Below are 20,758 nucleotides of genomic sequence, written 5' to 3'. Positions count from 1 at the left end.
GGCGCGCGGCGGAATGCGAACTTCCGGCGCGCGTTGGTGACGTCAGTGGTGGATTCCAGGGCAGCCGCGCGCTCGCCGCCCGGGCCCTCATTGGCCAACGGGAGCAGACAAGGGGCGTGGCCGTGACCCCGCGCGCCTGCGCCCTGGACCTCTCCCTGCCCCGCGTGCGCAGCCTGCACCGGCTCATTTCATTCATTGGCGGCGCGTGCTTCTGCGGTACAAGCTTATTCCCTGGGAATCTTACAGTAACCCTTACGTGTGGGTGGCTGTTCTTATCTTCCGATCCAGAGTTAGGAACTTTATAGATATTTCCAGGGGACAGCTTTTGAGGGCTTGGGCTTTGAGGGAAGGAAACAGATAAATTCAAAGTGAGTAGACTAGGGTCTCCCCACAGGTGACTTTATCTGTCTAATGACAAAAGCCAAAAATGGGGATGGTAAAGGACACCGAAGGCCAGCTTTGTTTACTCCTGTCAAGGTAATCATTTCCAGAGTAAAAGCCATATCCACTTCTGGTCACTAAAGAATTTGTGCTGAGTTTTGCAGAAAACACATTAGATGGCATGTTGTTTAACCTTCAAGGCTTCCTAGTCACCTAGGGGTTTATTAACATTTTATTGATGAAATCAGGGACGTTAAGAAAATTCTCCTGTGGCCCTCAGCCAGAGTTCAGATGGAATGGGCTGATAGTACAGTCCTACCTAAAAGAGATTTCTGTTGCAGAATTATAAATGTTCTAGGGCAGAGGTTCTTGCAAGTTGAGTCAGCTGGGGGAGCAGGGACATTCTGCTGAAAAACCAGCCTCTACCTCAGATCAAAGCCTGTCCAAGGAAGTGACATGACCTTTGTCCTTGGAAAGGCCCACAGAGCACTCCTAGGCACATTCCCACCCTGCTAAGTTGTTTATCTACAAATAACAGGAGAGATCTGCTGCACTAGGTGTCCCTGACTCAGTCAGGCTAGGTGGGGACCCATAGCAACTCCCTAGCAGCCACCAATCAGCATGAGATAGGGAAATACCTGGGATGCCAGATGACCCTCCCAGTAGTTTATGGTGTTGGGAAACCCCGTAGTTCAGCAACACCCCTCTTGGCTTAAACCAATCAGTTCAAATGAATCCCCCTCTTGTAGTAACCAATCACCCCCACCCAACTTGTTCCCGCCAGTGAATGTGCTAATCATGTTTTAGAGTTGTTATTTGATTTTCCTGCAGTGTGTGATGATTTGCTAAGAGATGCTATGATGTATGTTGGGGTCCCTGCCTTCTCCAAAGAATGTATAAAACTGTTGCAAACCCTGGGCTCAGGGCCTCTCAGCATCACCAGTTGCTGTGCGGAGGACCGAGCTAGCTCGCAATAAACACCTCTTTGCTGCTTACATCGATCTTGGGTCTCTGGTGGTCTTTTGGAGGTCCCAAATTCGAGCATAACACTGCCACTCTGTTTGGTTAGGCTCCATGTGTGCATGATAAGTTAAAAAATATATTCTATGTCATGTATAACTAAAAGGAAAAAATAAAAAATTTAAAAATCTGCTGCTGTATAAGCTAGTTCTGCATTTGCTGACCCTCATCCATCCCCAAGATACACCAAGAAAGCCACTGGTAAATGTGTCTGTTTTATTTCCAATCTGTACAGGTGATATATCCCCCACATGTACTTATACACACACATACATACACACAGCTTCATTCACCTGAACTTGTCTGACAAACTCCTTTTGAGTCATAGGGACAAAGCCATACTTAGCAGTCCCTGTGTTGCTGGTTACATTAGTTAAATTTGGTCTTTTTCAGAAAGAAGACAGTTAAAAGTCCCAAGAAGCTGAGCCCTTAGTCAGAGAAGAGTCTTGGTGCCAACAGCCACAACCTGAAATACACACAGATCCCCTTCCCAGCGAGCAGTCTTAAGACCCTCTCTCCCAAGGGGTTAAGTTCCAGGAAGTGACAGATGGGACTTCCCCCCATGTGCATGCAGAGAACCCCTCTTCCCTGCATTTCCAGATTCTGGAGGTGCAGCCTTTTTCTCTCTTCCCTTGAGGCTTCTGAATCTCAGGAACCCACTGGAATAAACCTAGTTGGTTCTGTCTTCCTCTCAGAGAGGAACAGTCACACTAAATAGATGGGGAGTCAAGGAAGGCTTGCTCTTCCCCAAAGGTCCCAGTCTGTCCCAGAGAGAGAAGGAATGGGAGGGGTCAGGCAGTGGCTAATCTAATACCTCAGGAGAGGAAAAGGCAGGGTGGGGGTAGGGTAGGATCATATATTTACAGGGAGGAATGTTGCTGGGGTTTAAACTTCAACTAGTCCTGTGTATTTGAAGCAGCTCCTTAGGCTGAAGTTCAGCCACTCATAGCCAAATTTTGCTCCTAAACTGGTTGAGACCAGAGGACTAACTCTCCTGGCCAAGTCTTCCTACCCTGCCTGCTCTACTCCCTCAGGGTGCTGTAGGGGCAGCACCCTGGGCCCTTGATTATGGGCCTGTAAGGAGCCACAACTCCCAATCCTTTCCACCTTCCAATCCTTAAGGTTTTGCAAAGGTTTCTCCAAGACTCTTGCCCAGGCTTGGGCCAAGCCAGACACCTCAGGACTGCTGGGCAGTCACCCTCTTCCTAATATTCATCTCACTGTCATTGTCTGGGTTGGAATTCCCCCTGGACTCTACATTCCATGAGTCTGTGCATTTATTGTGGGTTCTGAACTCCTAGCCTATAGCAAGTGTTTCATAAATATGTTTAGTGAGTGCATCTAAGTCCTGAGTGCACAGGGTAAAGGAACCCAGAACACATGGGGCCAAGTTTGAGGACTTCCTGCATGAGTTCTGAGAAGCAGGTCTCTGAGACTGGGCCAGGAAGCTGCAGGGCAGGCAGAACTGCGGAGACTGACCTGCTCGATAGGGAAGACCCAACGCCAGCTCAGAGGCCCTGGGGAATGCAAGTCCTGGCCCAGGGCCTTCAGAGCCAGTGAAGCCTTCCCCAAGTACTGACCTAGGAGATTGCCCCTTCCCACCCCTTCCCTGTTTTCAACAGTGAATAAGGCAGCCCAAGGCAGAGGTGAGGTGTGGACAGGGGTATCTGACCACCTGGACTCTGATCCAGGCTCTTCCACCCCAGATTAACCCCCTGACTTTTGGCAAGGCACTTAACCCCTGTGGGCCTCCACAGAGAGGACTGGCCTACAGGGTGGATCAGGGCCCTAAAATCCCATGAGTCTGTAAGAAAGGACCCAGGGTGGCCTCAATTCAATCCCAAGCTCAAGGTTTTGAGCAAATTGGAAAGGGAGCATAGGTTAGTCAGTGGACACAGCACGTGTCAGGTCCAAGTGGGAGGACTTAAAGCTTGTAGCAGGTGCTCAATAAATATCTGCTGAATGAATGAACACATGGAGTGAGGAAGGCGAGTGCAGAAGCAGTTGGGTCAAGCAGGCTTCCATTAGAAAGGCCACCTCCTGGGCCTTAGCTCCTGGCTCACAGTGGTGCTTTTCTCCAGGGGCACTGACTCCTCATCCTCCCATCCTGGTGCCCTCAGTACCCTCCCCCAAACCCCTGGCCTCACCTCTGCCTCTGGAGCCTTCTACTGCCCAAGCAAGGGTCAGTGGGGCTGCACCATCTTTCTGAGCTGCCTGTAAAGATGTGGCCAGGAAGCAAGGCTACAGGGCTCCTTCTGGTCCCTTTTTAAGGGACTCAAATTGCCAAGCTCCTTTCCTCCCCACCTCCGTCATGTCCCTGAGGATGAGCAGAAACATGGACCAGGGCGGAGGTCAGCTGGGGCCACATGCTGGACTGCCAGGAGCTCTGGAGGCATGGAGCTGTCCAAGAAAGGCCAAAGGAGGCCCTGCAGCCTTGTTCCTACCCAGGGTCTCCCTCACCAGGGCCAGGTCTGGAGCCTGAACTCAGCTCAGACACATTCTGGAAGGATGAACGGCTTCATCTCCAAGAGTGGGGGACACAGGCTTCTGGCTGCCTGCCCTGTTTTTGGTTTGTTGTTGGACGTGGGCAGGTGGGAAAAGGGAGGGATGGGGCCCAAGGCTAAAGACTCCCGACCCAGAACCCCTTTAAGGCAGATAATCTGTGCTTTACAAAGAGATGATGAAACAAACACACCACAACGAACAAGCAGACGCACAAGACAGATCACAGGGATCGGGAAGGGCAGCGCGACAGGAGGGAGGAAGAACAAGGTGGGAGGCAGGGGGTCCTCAGGGCAGGCTGGCGATGTCTCTCTCTGGAGGGGGCCCCACTGGCTTGGGGCTGCTCTCGTTGGCTTTTCCTTCAAACATCATGACTCTGGTTCGGAGACGGAGGAAAGAATGAGAAAAACAACACAACAGCATTAGGATCCCTTTCCTCATCCAGAAAGGTCTCCCCAGCCTTCATGTCTGCAGAGTGCCCCCCGAATCTGTCCTCTGGGGGATCCTTATGAAAGCCCACACTGGCAGCTGCTGGGCTCACGGCGGTAATGTGACTCCCCTGCCACACAGGCGGCCCACGTGGAGGCGGGGTGAGGCTCCAGCCTTCAGACTTCTAGGCCAAGCACCCTCCCCTGTCCTTGCTGTCTGAGCAAACTGGGGTCTTCAAAAGCCTAACCAAGTATGGGGAAGGGGTTCCAAATGGAACTTCTGAGGGGAACAGCCTGGATTTGAATACCAGCCTGCTGCTTCCCAGCTGAGCGACTTGAGCTAGGCCCTCAGCCTCTCTGGTCCTCAGCGACTGAACCAGGGGGTGGTGAACTGACTACTGAGCCTCCTAGGTCTTTGGTGAATTCCTTCATAAAATGAGACAGGTACAGTGTACTTTTGTACTTAGAAAAAAAATGAATCTTATGTCATAAAAGCCAAGCCAAGGGTTCCTTTTCAGCTGTGACAAATGACAAGAAGACTCCAGGGAATTTCCCTAATACTCTTCAGTGGGGAAGAACATTCAGGGCATGAGTTCAGCCACCCTGTTAGCGGCTGGCCATGAGCAGGCGCTAGGCTGAAACCCTGTGTCATCCCACTAGCCCGAAGGACAATGCCTTGAGGAAGATGCATATCATCCCATTTCACAGATGGAGAAACTGGGGCTCACTGACTCAGGTAACTCAATCAGGATCATTCGGGTCACAAGTAATAGCACCAGGATTCAAACTCTGCCTCTTTTTAGAACTGATTTTAATTCTGTTTTATGCTCACAACAACCCTCCCGGCGGCAGTAGGGTTGATTTATAAATGAGGAAACTGAGCCCAGGAAGTGCTGACAGACTCATCGCCAGTGTCAGCGATTTGACAGGCAGGGATAGGAGGCTCAGAAAAATCAAGTCCCCAGCACTGGCCAGGGAATGGCTGTGCCTTCAGAGGCCCACAGGGAGGTACTCACAGCTTGAGGACAGCTGACCGTTTCCCCAGCATCATATTCACAAAATCCCGGTAGGAGATGGTGTCACTGACTCCACCTGTCACCTCCGAGATCATCTTCTTCATCTCCAGGTGGGTCTTGGGGACCCCAAGCTTTTCCATCATCCTCTTTAAAGACATCAGGTCTGCCGGAGGAAAAGCAGGTCCACTCAGTGCAGACAGGCGGCTGAGGCTGAGCTCAGAAACCAGGAAGGCTCCCCTCCTGCACCCCAGATGCTTGGCGGGAGATCTGCTCCCTGCATCAGCAGCCACAAGTGTTCCTCCATCCCGGGCCCAGTGCTGCAAACCTGGGCTTTTGGAGTCAGACTCCGGGAGGGATAGAGCTCTGCCATCCTTGGCTGCGGGACCGACCGGGGCAGACCATTTAGCTTGAACCCTGCTTCATCAGCGGCAGAATGGGTTGCTGGGGTCATTCAGAGGCATGATACCCGGAAAGCTCTGGCTCAGACCAGGTGCTCAGTAATGGAGCCATTGAACTTCACACGATTATAGTGATCTCTGCTGTCCCCTGTGGTTAGAGTGAGCCCCAGTGCCCGCCCTCCTGCTACCCAGAGAGTTACTGCCCAGTGGGAGTGGGGAGGTCAGGGAGTGGGCCTGGGCCCAGGCGTTCAAAGTCAGCCTCTTGGGCACAGCTTTGTCAGGTGACTAATTGCCACCTGCCACTCCCACCACGCTGTCCTCAAGTGGGCCTCAGCTGGAAGGGGGAGAGAGCCAAAAATATCCCTCGGAGCAGGAAAAGCAACAAAAGAACAAAATTCAAGAAAAACAAGGGAGGCACCAAAAAGTCACTACACCCCAAGGGGCCACCACCGAGATCTGAGGCAACTTCCTCAGGATTGTTCTGCAGTGGACAATGGATAAGTGAAGGAGGGCGGGAGCAGGGCTGGGCAGGGGCTGAGTTAAGGGCCGTGAGCGCTGTGGTAAGGCAGGGCAGGCAGGAAGGTGCCAGACTGTGCAGGGCCCTTCAGAGCCAGGCAGTTCCTACAGCACACAGCAACGGGGCTGCCCCAGCTGCCCATCAGACTGGAAACCGTCAAGACCTTTCCGGAGGGAAGCTTGGGCAGATGCTTCAGAAGGCTCATGTGCGAGATTTACTCTGAAGAAATAACCAGCAAATGGACCAAGATTCAGGTACAAAGATGCTCTTCACAGGATCACCATGGTCAAAATTGGAAATCATCTGAATGGTCAATACTTGGGTATTGGCAAAATAAATGAGTCCATTCCTGTAATGGAATATCATGTAGCTATGAGGCAGAAGAACCTATTCAGAACCAAAGGCTGGGCTCTGGGCCCACCCCTCAACCACTGGGGGCCCCAAGCAAGTCCTTTCACCTCTGAGTCTTGGTTTCTGCTCCTGTGAAATGGGGGTCATTGAACCAGCCTGACCCTGCTGTACTGTTGCCGGTGAGGCCGGAGCTTTGGATCCCAGGCCTCCACCCACCCTGCGCCCCTGCCCCCGGCCTCCAGGCCACTCACCAATCTCGCCTTCGTTGTTGAGGTCGAACTCCATGTATTTTTCTGAAAAGAGAAGCAACACCTGGCATTAGCCTGGAAGCGGCCTCTCTCCCTGTGGGGTCCAGGGCCCCTGGAGGGGGCTGACTGGGTCCTGGAAAGCCCTCATTGCCCTCCTCAGCCATGGAGTCCTGTGGCCTCAGCCATGGTCTCTTCTGAAGATAGCTCTGCCTGCATCACCCCCACAAGCACCTGGGGGCGAAGACAGCAGGGGGCCACTCTGACCCTGGTACTAAGAAGGCAGCTGCTTCCTCCTGGGTCCCCATGGGCCATCTGCATCTGAATCTGCTGCCAAGTGATTGGAACAGATTCTCTGTCCTGGAGACTTAAGTCCAAGGGTTAGGGCAAAGGCAGGAAGGGTGTTTCAGAGTGTCCCAGTGACCCAGAGATCCCCGGGTTGGAAACCCACAGAAATGCCCTTGGGCGTGCCATAGCTCATGGTGGCAGACACTCCCTACAGACCTCACCTACAGACTCTGAATTAAAATTCCTGGGTCAAGGAGTCCTGGAACTCCAGCAGCAGGGTGGACGAGGCAAGGTGATGAGCTTGGCCTCTGCTGACAGGACAGTATGTCCATAACCACGTAGCCTTGCATGGTCACCCTGCCTCAGCAGGAAAAGCGGCTACCTTCCAGGTGGCCTGCCAGCACCCACCCCTCCGCCCCAGCCCATGGCTTCCTGGCTCCCACCCACTCCCACCTGTTCTCCCAGGTAGTCCCAGGCCCATTCCTCATGTCTTTGGGGTCCCCCACCCCTGTTTCTGAATAGGCCCCTCCATCACCACTGAACACTCCTGTCCCTCCTCAGGGTACATGTTTCTCCAAAGTGCCTGGCGTGACCTGCTCCCCACCCTGCCCCACCATCCCATGGCACGGCAGTGTTCCCACCATGTTCCCAGGCCTGCAGTGGGCCCGTGCCATAGTGAGCGCCCACTTGGACAGCAAATAAGTGAATGATTCAAAGACCTTTCCAGTCGCTTGCTTTCCAACATGACTTCCTGTGGTCCCAGTCCTGCCCAACAGACCCAATCCTACATCTCAAGGAAGACAAGTAGAGAGGACGTTAGACCCTGGGACCCTGTCTCTCCTCCCAGCAGACCTGCTGATGTCCAGAGAGGAGGGAATCGGCTGCCTGGGGCACAGGGGTCTTTTTCCTGTTTCTCTTCCCCTGCTCTTCCCCACCATTCTGGTGATTGTACCCCTTTTTATTTTTCATTTGAGCCAGGGTCTTGCTAAGTTGCCGAAGGCCTTGCTGAGTGGCTGAGGCTGGCCCAGAATTTGCAATGCTCCTGCCTCAGCCTCCAAAGTCACTGGAATTCCAGGTGTGCGCCACCAGGCCTCACTATGATGGGGCTGGGGTGGTGGCTCAGTGGTAGAGCGCTCGCCTAGCACGTGCGAGGCCCGAGTTTCGATCTACCCCATAAAAATAAATCAAACAAAGGTATTGTGTCCAACTACAACTAAAAAAATTAAAATTAAAACATTAAAAAAAAAAAAAAAAAAAAAAGCACCATAGCATCCTGGTGGTGAGCAGCGGCTGACTCTGCCATAGTGAGCCTGGGACTGCCTGCCCAGGACACCACTTCATCTCCTCCTCGAGCCTGAGTTCCTTTGTTTTTCTGCACCAACTCCCTCCTAGGGGATGGGGTGATTTGGGGAGCTCACCATGCAGGCTGCTAGGGAACGGGCATCATTAGCCCTCCAAGTCCTGCTGCAGAACAACTGAGCTAAGCGATTCGAGGCACACTTGGCAGGTCCTCTGCTTGGAGCAGGGAGGACACTCACAATGCAGAGGCTTGGGAGGGGGCTGCGTCCTCTGGGATTTTTACCAAGTGTCCTCTGTAGAGTCCAGGGCTCCAGTGCCCCAAGTGCTTCCCCGGGGCGAGAAAGGTGGGTCTGCCTGGCTCCTCGCATGCCAGCTCCTCTCCTTTCCAGCCGCGGGCTGGGAACCAAGCACCAGGGCCCCGAACAGAGGGACCTTTATGCTGCCCCTCTCCCCACGCGGGCTCCCAGGGCCTGTTTTCTTTTCATCCCGTGCTGCTGGGATTCAATGGGCAGAAACTCTGCCCCCCTGCCCCACTGTGGTGACACAAACGTCCATTCTCCACAGGGGCTCCTGAGACGCTCCACTGCTGAGGGGGAGAGGCAAGGACGGCTCACAAAGAGCGGATTGTGTGCCGGGCCCAGGGAGCGAGCGGGGCTGGACAGGGCGGGCAGGAGCCAACCTGAGTCCTGCTGGGCGGCCCAGAAAGAGGGGCAGGGCCTGCAGGCAAGGGGCCCACGGTGGCAGGGAGATGGGCCTGCTTCAATCCTCAGGGGACCCCTGCCTCGAAGCCTGCCAGGAAGAGGAACATTCTGGATGAACCGGTCATAGGCCAGTCCTGTGAGGTTAAGGAGTCCCGTGTGCCAGGGGCCGAAGGGCCAGCCCAGCTCTCCCCAGAATGACAGGGCAGCCAGCCCTAGCTCACCTTTGAAGGCTGAGAGCTTTTCTGGCAGGTTCTCTTCATCACTGTACTTCTGGTCACAGAGGAACTCCTACCGAGGCAAGAACAGAGCTGAGCAAGGGTTTGGGGCAGATGGCCCCAGAGCCTGGCTGCCTTCCCTCCGGCTGGGCGGCCAGGCATGACCAGGCAGGGCTCGTCCTGTTGGCCCTGGTTCCCTGTCAATCCCCGGAGGCGAATCCCCATTCTACCCTGGGGTGGAAGTTTGCTCAGCAGCTTGGGGAGGCGCCTGGAGGGTCTGCTCTATGAAACTGCTCAGCTTTGGCAGGGGGCCTGTGCCACCGACCCCTGCCCAGGCCCTGACTCCAGGATTCAGGAAGCCCAGGGCCCCAGCCATGCGCCTGGGTCCATCCCTGAGTCCAGAGGTATGGGATCCCAGCAATCAACTGCCCCTGCACCTCTCTTTTCTTAGCCACCAGCTGGGGATAACCAGAGACTTCTGCTAGGACTATGTGATTCTCCTATCAATCAGCGTATCACATTAGTATCTTCCCTGCCACAACTCTGGAGTCCATTCCCCTCTCACCTGCTTTGTCATCTGTAAAACGGGGGCTTTAATCTCTAGCCTGCTGCCCCTCAGAGGGGCTCAAATCAGCGAGAAGTGGCGAGAACCGCATCACTAGCAGGCAGTCCGGGTTCCGATCACTAGTGGAAAACGGCACGGCTGCATTCACCTCCCTGGGCACCTGCGCCTCCCTAGGGACCAGCCCTGGGAGAACCATACCGACGTTCAGTAAGAGCAGGTTTGATTGTGAGTGTGAGGCAGAATATGGCCTCTCTGTGGCTCCTCCACCTCAGCTCAGGGCCCTTCGAGGGGAGAAACCCACCCAGCGCGTGGCTCCCTCCCTCCCTCCCTCCGGGGGTTGTGGGAGGGGTCTGGCTGCCCTCTAGCATTTGCTAAGACATTGATTGTGGCCAGCACTGTGTCAGCTCAGTAGGTCTTCCCAGACACTCTGTTCTGATTTGACAAGTTAACACGACTCAAGTCCCCAGATAGCCGAGGAGGCCCGGGGCTGGACTGGAACCTGGGTCTGCCAGTCTGCAGGGCCCCTGCCCAACTGCAGCTGGACTGAGAGCAGCCCGGGGCCCACAGGGTCTAGCTGGCTTGGTCAACCCTCACTGGGGCCTCACTGCCATCACTGGTCCTGCCTCGACTTAGCTGGACTGGGTCCTTCTTTCCCTGCAACCCGGAAACTGCCCCACTCGGGGTTGGCTTTGTCGAGGACTCCCCTTGATCCTGACTCCCTCCCTGCTCTCCTCCACTGCTTCCCTACCCCATTCTCAGACCAAAAAATTGGAAAATTCACCCTTGTCTGTGACCTGGGAGGACAAACCATGACCCTCCCAGGGTCCCAGATCCCTCATCTGTCCAGTGAGAGCCAGCTGAGGTCGGAGGTGCCCAGACCTGGGGGACCAGTCAGGAGCTCAAGGGGAACAGGAACAGGGGGCTGCCAAGTTTGCATTTTGCCTATAAAGGCTTTTTAGACAATTACTGTTGGCTGCTGCCATGAGTTCAGAAGCTCACCATCTCTGAATTTTAACATGGGATCCATTTAGCTGAGGCCCAGCTCACTACACTACCCTGCCTTCCCTTCACTTTATCAAGAACTGGAACTTTGTTGGGGGGAGGCCCGAGAACACAGGCAGGCCCAGCATCCGGGAGCTTCTGCAGGCCTCTACAGGCCTCTCGGCTCCCATGCTCTGGCTGACAATTCTGCCCCAGCCCCAGCCCATAGGTACCAACCACCCAGGATCTGGGTCTACCTGGCCCCCACTGCAGGCTGTGGGCTCAGGAGAGAGACACGTTCCTGGTCTTAGAGACAAATCCTGCACACGGACAGACCAGAACAACAAGGCAGCAGCGGAGAGCAAGGCCAGAGCAAGCACAAACTGCAGAAGCAGCTAAAATTGGCTTCTGTTCACTGGCCCCCAGGGGCCAGGCTCTCAGCAGGCAGAGCCGCTGGGGACGTGGACATGGATGATCACCTTTACACCAAGAGAGAGCTTGCTCCTCAGCACAGGGCACCATCTGACACACTGTTTAATTTGAGAACCCCCTTCCTGCCCTCCACCACTAGTAAGGGACCTAACCACCCTGGCCTCTTTTCTGTGCCTCCTGTGTGCCCAACTCACTCTTAACTCAGGACCTTTGCCCCCCACATCTACGCATGATTCTCTCCATCACCTCTTTCAAGACTTTGGCTGGTATCACCTCTATGAGGCCATCGCCCCTCCCCCCATTTATGCTGTCCACTGCAGGCTGTCCCTGCTTCTAATCCACCTTGCCATGCTCTACGTGGGATGAGCTGCCCCTGGCACGGTTTCCACTGGCATTGCTTGGTATGGCTACTGTCCACTGTGTCCCCTGCTAGGACGCAGGATCCACATATAGATGCTCAATAAACATTTCCAGGATGAGCAAACGAATTGGGACTCAGAGAAGATAAATAACTTGTGCTGCACAGCAAGGGGCCAAGCTGGAATAAACTCCACAGGGAGTGCTGCCTGGGCTCCAGCCTGTGCACAGCTGAGGATCGGAAGCTTCCAGAAAGTGGACACTGGCAGGAGGCAGGTCTTCAGCCTCAGGTCCCAGGAGGACATGCTTCTTGAACTGGGATCGCCGGGTGCCCAGCACTCAGCAATGCCCAGCATGGAGTAGGCACTCGATAGCATCTGCTGAAGGATGGCAAAGATGCCATGGGCCCACAGTTACTTCCTCCCCTCTCCCCCCTGAAACCACCAGACTGCTTTGCAAAAGTGTGTGCATGTGTGACAGAGGTGGGAAGGGACTCAGGGAACAGTCTCGTGTCTTTCCTCACAGCCAACAATGACAAATGCTAGGACCACAGAGTGGCCAGGGCAGGGGAGGCAGCTGACCGGTTCATGAGTGGGTGGGCAGCCTTCCTGCCCGAGTGTAGGGCAGCTGTGCCCTGGCAGGGGGTGGAGGAGGCAGGCTGGGGGCAGGACACAGCTCCCACCAGCTCCAGACTTGGAGTTCCTGCCCCCACACAGCCCAGCTTCTCCCTGCAGCTACCCTCCCTCTACATCCCTGCTTGGCCTTGGGCACAGCCTTGCCCAGGGAGCAGGCACCCTCTCTATTCAGGACCCACCTTGGCCGCTCTGACCCTGGGACTATGGGCAGAGGAGAGACTGAAGTCACTCCAGATATTTGGAACAAAAGCAAAAAATCATAAAGAAGGCAGGCTTAGAGCCAGAAAGCCCGAGTCGGAATCCACTTGGTAGCTTTGTGGAAATCACTTCATTTATCTATGTCTCAGTTTCCTTGTCTAAGGAATTTTTTTTTAATATTTATTTATTTTTTAGTTCTCGGCGGACACAACATCTTTGTTGGTATGTGGTGCTGAGGATCGAACCCAGGCCGCACGCATGCCAGGCGAGCACGCTACCGCTTGAGCCACATCCCCAGCCCCATCTAAGGAATTTTTAAAAAGCCCATATCTAAGGCTGGGGTTGTGCTCAGTGGTAGAGCGCTAGTCTAGCATGCATGAGGCACTGGGTTTGATCCTCAGCAGCACATAAATGTAAAATAAAGATACTGTGACCACCTAAATCTAAAAAAAAAAACTCATATGTACCATTTAGGCCTTTCCCAAGAACTACAGCATGCAGGTTAAGTATGTGTAAAGTGCTAGATTCAACACTTGCCTCTTAAGACACGCTAAATAACTGTTAGGTCCTTATTATTACTGATTTCTAACATTTCTGTCTGGACAATGAGGTTCCCCTCCCCACAGCCCACCGTTAGTTATCAGACCGCTGTTCCCTGGATCAGGCTGGTTGTGATTTCTCGCTCCCACTGTCTATGCACCCATCTGACAGATGGGACAGCAGAGGTTCAGCGAGGTAGCTCAACTTGTTCAAGAGGACACAGGGTCTGTCTCATTCCACTGTCCCAAGCCTGGCCACAGGTTTCTAGGCAAAGCCAACCCTGAGGGCAGCTTTAGTCAGGACAGCTGCAGCCGGTTATTCCGGAGGGCACAGCCTTTAGCAGTGCTATGCCAGTCTCCTCCCAACCCCTCCCCGCATCCAAACTACGGAAATGCAAGCAGGTGGGAGCATGAGGGGGCTGCACAGGAAGCAATAAGCCCACCTGTCAGTGCTCAAGGGCCCGCGTGCCCCACAGGTGCAAACAGGAAGGCAGCAGAGAATGAAAACATCTGCCCAGGCACTGACCCCAGAGGGCCTCCTCAGAGCACCCCGTTGCTCTCCTTGCTCAACAGATGGGGACAGCAAGCCCCAGAAAGGAGGCGGTCTTGCCTAAAGTCACAATGCCAGGAAGCCCCATGTAGATAAACTCTGGGCACAGGATGTGTGGGCAGAGGGATGGGGGGGTTGGATCAGGTTGCCTGGGTGCCAATCCCGGCTCCAGCATTTAATAGTTCTGGGACCCTGGGCAACTTGCGTTACCACTCTGGGCCTCAGTGTCTTCACCTGCAGTGCAGACACAATGAAAGACCTCCTCATGAGCTGCTGCAAGGATTAAGTGAGCTCTCTGCATTGGAAGAGCCCGATCCCAACACTTAGGAAGAGCCGGCCATGACTACCCTGCATTGGGATCATCCAAACTCAAGCCGTCCCAAGAGACCAGTCACACAGAGAAAGCCCCCACCCACTGCTCTCTCTGCCTGGATGTGCCTGGAAGTCCTCCTGACCTTCTGTCATGGAGGGCAGGCTTCACTTCATCCTCAGGCTCCTGACTGACTGCCAGTGCCAGCCATCCACAGGGGACAGAGTGCTGGCTTCCATTGCAGCCCCAGGGAACAGTCCCCCGGTCTTATGGGCTCCCTGCTGCCTGCTCGGTCATCCACAGTCTCTGATGCCCATGGGTGCACCCCACTACCCCAGAGCCCTGTCCAGGTGCTCAGGCCCAGGATGGGCCAATTCCAAAACCACTGGAGGCTGGCAGCCCCTGCTCGCCTTGGAACCTTGCCACCTGCCCACAGCTCCCTGACTTAACCCCCTTCTGGGGCTGGTACCTCTAGCACCTTCTCGCAGACCCTTGCTCCCGGCCCTGCAGGCCTGTCTTTATGTATGAGCCGCAGCAGAATTTTAGGGTGGGCAGATACCACCATCTTGGAGGCCATCCAAGGGGCTGGCAGCTGACGCCCTGGGCAGGAACCACAAGGAGAGGCAGCCCCATTCCAAGGCCAGGAGACCTCCAAAGCAGTCCACAGGCTCTTAAAGGGCCAGGGCCAGGCCACAAATGCCCGCCCGGTCACCTGGCAAATAGCAGGAGCCTGTAATGTGCACCCACAAGGACAGCAGGCTCATATTCCGCAGGGCTTGGGGCCTCATCCGGACACTGTGTCCTCGCCAATAGATGGGGAGCTCAAGAAAAACACCCCAGCAACCACATAAATGAAGCAAACCCTGCAGAAATTCCATCTCCAGCTGACTGTGACATGGCCACAGCGAGGTCACAACTGACCGGACCTGCCGGGGACACTAAATCCCCAGAGGCTCACGTGGCTACTTATCACCATCTCCCTTATAATATATTAAGGGAGAGCAAGAGAGAAGGGTACCCAGCAACGCCAACTGGGCACATTCACCTAGGCAGGGAGAGAGTGGTACAGGAAAAGAGACGCACCTGTGTACCTACCTGGGTCAGGTCTCAGAGGTCATATATGTCCCAGAGGGGACCAAGGGCATGTACACCCTGGGTAGAGATTCCCAGCCCGCCCTGCCAGCTCCCTTCCAGTGAAGATGGCACCACTGGACCTCTAAATGTGACAAGGGATGCTGAGTGCCCTCCATCTGACCCTGGAGGGCTGGGACTTCAGGATAGTAGCCAGAGATCCTTATCCACATAAACAAGAAGCCTGTGTGTCGCCATCAGACTGCAGCCACCTGGTGGACAGGGGCCAGGGCATCTGGAGTCACACAGACCTGCCCCTGCCACTTCCTGGCTGGTGACCTTGGGCAGCTGACTTCATCGGGCTGAGTCTCTGAACCACGAGTCACGGTGATCCTCACCCCACGGGATGTTTCGAGATCCACACTGACAGCCTCTGACAGCGGATGGAGCGCTCTGCTGAAGGGGGTCCGTGAGATGACAAGCCAGGTCAGGGACACAGCTCACACTGTAGTAGTAAAGGATCCTGGCTGCCCGCCGGCCAACTCGAGAGCAGCCCTGCTGTCCTCCCGGCTCCTCCTGCTCCCCCCCAGGCACGGGCCCACCCAGACCCACTGCTAGAGAAAGTTGCTCCCTTTGCCATCTGAGGCCGGGCCTTGCTGGCCTAGGGTCACCGACATGCCACCAGGAGACGGGGAATGCCAGCTATGTGGCAGGAGTAGGAGGTGCCCTCTGAGCCTGCCCCTCCAGCGGTACTAATGTGCACATGCCCATGCGCACACAGGACAGGGGCGGGGGTGGACACCCACAGAGGGGCCAGTCCAGAGTGGAGCCTGGGCCAAAGGTCTGGGTTCAAGCTGTGGCTGTTTCAACCCAGGCCATCTACTCAACCCCTCTCAGCCTTGTTTCCTGTAAAATGGGAAGAACAGCAGCCATCGTAGGGCAAAAGTGACATTTGCTGAGATTGTGCCCACAGCATGCCTGGTACAGCACTGGCACCTTCCAGTTGCCCCAGAGACACTGGCAGAAACTAAAGTGAAACCAAATAAAGCAAAATACGTATGGCCCCCGTCTCCCTATCCCCACCGGGACCTCTAGGCGCACCCAGATCTTCTTCTACTCTGACTTTTAAAATCTCTTAGAATAAAAATTGCTAAGACTGGGACTTCTAGAAGCTGCCCACACCAGGGAAGGAGAAAGGCCCCAAAGGAAACAAGTGTGTTGGCCCAGAGAGGCCCTTCAGAGCTGCCAGCCCAGGGGGGTTCTGCCCCAAGCAGCAGCCAACTGGTGCCCAAACTGTTGGGAACAGCAGCAGGTCATGCAACCCCCAAGCAGTGACCTGCACTGTTTCCGGCCTCCACAGGCCCCTGGGCTCTGCTCCACCCACCCCCAGAATTCTCTCTAGCACAGTGAAACTGCACCCAAAGGAAGGCTGTCCAGGCTGCCGATTTGGTTCTCTCTAGAATATTCTACTCCAGGATCTTTCACTGAGGCCACAGTGTTGGGTGAATCAGACTCAGACCCTCAAGCAGAACAACTCTCAGGATCTGGTCATCTCCACTGATTTTATTTTATTATTTTATTTTTGGTACCAGGAATTGAACCCTGGGCACTTAGCCACTGAGCCATAGCCCTTTTTTATATTTTATCTAGAGACAGACCTCACTGAGTTGCTTAAAGCCTCACTATATTACTGAGGCTGGCTTTGAACTTATGATCCTCCTGCCTCAGCCTCCTGAGCCACTGGCGTCACTTACAGGTGATACCGGGCATCTCCACTGATTAATGCAGAGGCACTGGAGGGGGCAGGGCCCGCTGCTCCCACTGGAGCGGGAGAAGCAGCCAGGATGGGCGGTTCAGTATCTCAGGAATATCCCAGGTTTCCACTCCCTAAACCCTGAGGCCCCAAACCGATGACAACAATCCTGACAGCTGTCTGACCTCCCACCTGCACTCTACACAGATTATCTCCCTGAAAAATCACAACCACCATTATCTTCTTGGCAAAGGAGACCCAGAGCGGTGAGGTGGCTTGCCCAAGGTCATGGGACCAGTGCTTGGTAACTTCCTCATGACTCTAAACTAGTGTGGTCACCTTGACCTGCTGTGGTCCGGAAACAGCTCAAGGTTCCAGTTGGATCCTGAAGCTTCCTTCTACTAGGAGCCCACACCCTGAGTCGCAGCCTGGACTCACATAATGGGTCTTGAGACAGCATCTAGGCAGGGACAGGGCACTAGACTGTGAGCCCTACTGCTGGCTCCTGTGATTCCTGGAGTTAGCTGCCTGCCCTCTCTGGGCATTAAGGCCCTGAGATGGTTAGAACACAGCCCTTTCTTGCTCACTTTCTCCAGTCCCAGTGCTGTCGAAATCAGTCCCTGATAGCACAACCCTTCCTCTTTCTAAGCCAAGCTGGTCCCTTTCCTGAAACAACCCCATCCCAGGCACCCTTACCTGCATCCACAGTATGGAATGGGCACAGAACGTCCCATGCACTCAGCTCCTTGGCCATCCAAATGCAGTCACCTAACCCCCATCCCCACCCCCACCCTGCAGCTGCCTCTGGCTCAGGGTCCTGCTGGCTGTGGGTGGATCCAGCCAGCTCAGAACCCCGCCCAGCCAAGTGGCCCAGGGGGCTATATGAGGTCAGGGTCCCAGGCTCCTGTCCAGAGGGTTAGAGTAGCCAAGAACGAGGTCAGCCTGGTGCAGAACAACCTGGGAAGGAGCCCAACAGGCCAGGACCCCTGAGCCTCAGCCTGATGTCCAGACCATCTTTCAGCTAAGATCCGCATGGTACGAACCCTGAGGTGCCCAGAGCCCTCCAGAGAACCCCATAGCTCAGGGGATGACAAGAGACAGGCTGCCTACTTCAAGGCCATCCAAGAAAAACTAGGAGGAAATCAAGATCAAGATGCTGACAAGAGGAAATCCTTTACCCAGCTCCAGGCCCTGAGCCCACCTCTCCACAGCCTCCACCAGCTTCCACCTAGGACCCTAAGCTGGGCTCAGGCGCTAGACACCCCGTGCCCAAAAGAGCCAGCAGGAGGAATGCCAGGCTTGTTTCAGTGGGCACAACTCTGCCCTCAGTTAGGAAGCAGCCTGGGAGACGTCTTCCTCAGCAAATACCTCTAGTACCCTCCCCGGTGCCTCCCCAGTGCCAGTGCTGGCTCGTGCAGGCTGCACACCTGCCCTCACTGAGTCCTCACAGTGACCCTGCCCCCAGGTGACAGGCCCTTGAAGACCGCCAAGCTGGTACATGTCCGAGGCCAGGTCTTGGAGGACCCTGGAGTGCGTTGCTGTGGTGCCTCTGACCTTGACCAACCCAAGCAGTCCCTGAAAACCTTTCCTCAAATCCTAGGATTTACAGGATCATTAACCAAACTTATGTAGAGCTCCTGTTGTGTGCCCGGCAGCAGCTGGAAGGAAATTCACCAAAACCATCAAGAAAAGCAAGTAGTCCCCCCAGTAACCTTTCCTACAAGTTGGAAAGAAGCTGTGTATTGGGGCAGAGTGGTAAGAAGGAGGCCACAGGGAACCGCCAACATTTGACTGAACCAAGAGCCTATGTTGTGTGGTGGAGAGCCTTGGCCTGGGAGTCCCTTCTGGCGCCAAAACCCTGCGCGGGTCCCTGGCGGGCTTGCAGGGAGCCCACATCCAGGCTGGCAGCAGCTCCTGGAAGGGCCCCACTGCCCTAGCGAGGGTAACAGCTTGCAACCCGAGACGCCAGGCCCCGAGCAGGGAGGTGGAGCGGACCTACCTGGAGTCGGAGGCGAAAGGGCTGGGGCCAGAGAGGCAACCGAGGGAAGCCCCGGGGAAGGGGGGGAAGAGGGTAGATTTTGCGGCGACACTGCCTGGCTGAAGGCGGCACCGCAGGGCAATGGGAACCGCCAGGGCCGGAGGCGCGCAGCTGGGGCGACCCGCGCGCTGCCCTGGGCCGCGGCTTACCCGGTTGATCTCCGCCAGCCTCCTCTCCTGCCGGGCTTTAAGCAAGCCGAACGCCTTTCCTCCTAGAGGAGACAAAGAAGCGGCCGGGTAGCGGGGCTCCCGGGCCACGGGTCCCCTCTCGCGCCGGGTTCCCGCGCGCCGCGCGCCCCGCGGTCTGCCCCGCGCGCACAGGTGGGGACGCTGCGCACGGGATGGCTGGGGGACACGGCGCCTACCTTGGAACCTGTTGCTGAGCGCGACCGACATGATGAGCGCCGGGCTCCCGCCGGCTCGGGGCTTGGCGGCCACCGCGGGAGACGAGGAGGAGAGACTGGCGCCTGGTCCGAGCTTCAGCGACTTGTGGCGGCGGGAGCGAGGGGCGGAGGAACCGCGCGGCGGCCGGACACACCCCTCCCTCGGCCCGGGCCCCGCGTCCCCTCCCCTTCCCTCTCCTTATCCCCTCCCCTCCGCTCCCCAGGTCCCCTCCCCTCCACTCCCGGGCCGCGGGCATCAAAGCGGCTATTATGCTGGCTGGGAAGCCCGCCGCCCGCCCCTCTGCTGAAGGACTGGGACAATGCAGTGCGCGGACCGCGCTCAACCCCTCCCTCCCCACCCCTGCCTGGACCTTGGCGGCGAGTCTACCTGGCGATCTGGGTACACACTTCGTGGGACCAGGACCCGAATGAGCATCAAGCGCGGTCTCTCGAGGCACGGATTATGCGTTCAGCCAATGAAGGCTGTCGCATTACTGAAGCTGTTTGCGCAGGAGTGCCACTGTGACACCAAGGCCCTTTAAGTCAATTAGATGAATCTGTGTCTTGTTAATAGAACTATCTTAGGCTCCCACTGTGTGCCAAGCGCTTGGCATTGCACACCAATCATTGCACTCTCAAAGTTCTGTGAAATAGGACCTGGCATGCCCATTTTACGGAAGAGTAGAGTAGGGAAGCCCAAGCCTGGGATGGCAACCATAAAGTAGCCAAAAAACCCAGAGAAGAGGACTCAGGATGCAAGACCTGAGGACTGGGGCTGGGGTGGTGGCTCAGTGGTAAAGCGATGCATGCAGAGGCCCTGGGTCCAATCCTCAGCACCACATACATGTAAAATAAAGATCTTGTGTCCACCTAAAACTTAAAAGAACTGGGGACTTTGTAACTAGAGTGACCATGAAGTCTAGTGTCCAAACCAGAACAGTTTGAGAGTGGAAGGGCCAGTCCTAATCATTATGCTGGGGACACTGGCATGGACAGGCACTACCTACCTGGTCCCAGGAAGACTCCATGATTGGATCAGGGACTCTCCTTCCCCACAGACTTTGTCTCCACCAGAACACTTAGAATGGGGATCCTGGGGGCTGGGGTTATGGCTCAGTGGTAGAGTCTCGCCTCACATATGTGAAGACCTGGTTCGATCCTCAGCACCACATAAAAAAAAAAAAAAGAAAGAAAGAAAGGTATCATGTCTGTCAACAATTTAAAAAAATAAGTAAACAAAAAGAATTGGGATCCTGGGACCAGCTGATCATCTTTTTTTTTTTTTTCCCTGACTGCCAGTGGAGAGAGTAATGGCCAGGCTGTCCCCAGAGTGGGGCTAGGCAGAATGGCATGTGGCCAAAGTCAGCTCAGTCATTCGAGGACCAGTCCCCAGCTCCCCAGCATGGCCAGCTCCAGTTTCTCCTGGTGACTCTCTGTCCATTCACTCCTAGATTTTGGATTTGGACAACCTGTATGGCCATGGTCAAGGGACCTGATCTGCCTGAGCCTCAATCCTCTCTTCAGAGTGGGGAAAACAAGAGCATGTCACTAGGTGGGGGCTGTTAAAACTTTTTCTCGATGGTTTG

At 55.3% G+C, this 20,758-nt stretch overlaps 1 protein-coding gene across 1 annotated transcript; it reads right to left on the bottom strand.

Moving 5' to 3' along the window:
• Positions 1-1,631: 1,631 nt before the first annotated feature.
• On the bottom strand, positions 1,632-19,260 carry Aif1l (allograft inflammatory factor 1 like). The gene is made up of 6 exons (XM_026386448.2): positions 19,155-19,260; positions 18,940-19,001; positions 9,368-9,434; positions 6,865-6,906; positions 5,348-5,510; positions 1,632-4,279 (listed from the first exon to the last, which is right to left on the bottom strand). The coding sequence occupies exons 1-6, from the start codon at positions 19,183-19,185 to the stop codon at positions 4,192-4,194; spliced, it is 453 nt and encodes a 150-aa protein (XP_026242233.1). The 5' UTR covers positions 19,186-19,260; the 3' UTR covers positions 1,632-4,191.
• Positions 19,261-20,758: the final 1,498 nt, after the last annotated feature.

Source organism: Urocitellus parryii, chromosome 4 (genome assembly GCF_045843805.1).
Source record: "Urocitellus parryii isolate mUroPar1 chromosome 4, mUroPar1.hap1, whole genome shotgun sequence".
NCBI classification, from domain to species: Eukaryota; Metazoa; Chordata; class Mammalia; order Rodentia; family Sciuridae; genus Urocitellus; species Urocitellus parryii.
The sequence above is the reverse complement of the archived record's forward strand: the minus strand, read 5'-3'. Positions and strand labels throughout refer to the sequence as shown.

Excerpts from the sequence above, each read along its gene's own strand:
- Aif1l (XM_026386448.2), bottom strand. The coding sequence starts at position 19,185 with ATGTCGGTCGCGCTCAGCAACAGGTTCCAAG. Across the intron at positions 19,002-19,154 it reads GCTCAGCAACAGGTTCCAAG|GAGGAAAGGCGTTCGGCTTG; the intron begins GTAGGCGCCGTG and ends TGTCTCCTCTAG. Across the intron at positions 6,907-9,367 it reads AAAGCTCTCAGCCTTCAAAG|AAAAATACATGGAGTTCGAC; the intron begins GTGAGCTAGGGC and ends TTCTCTTTTCAG.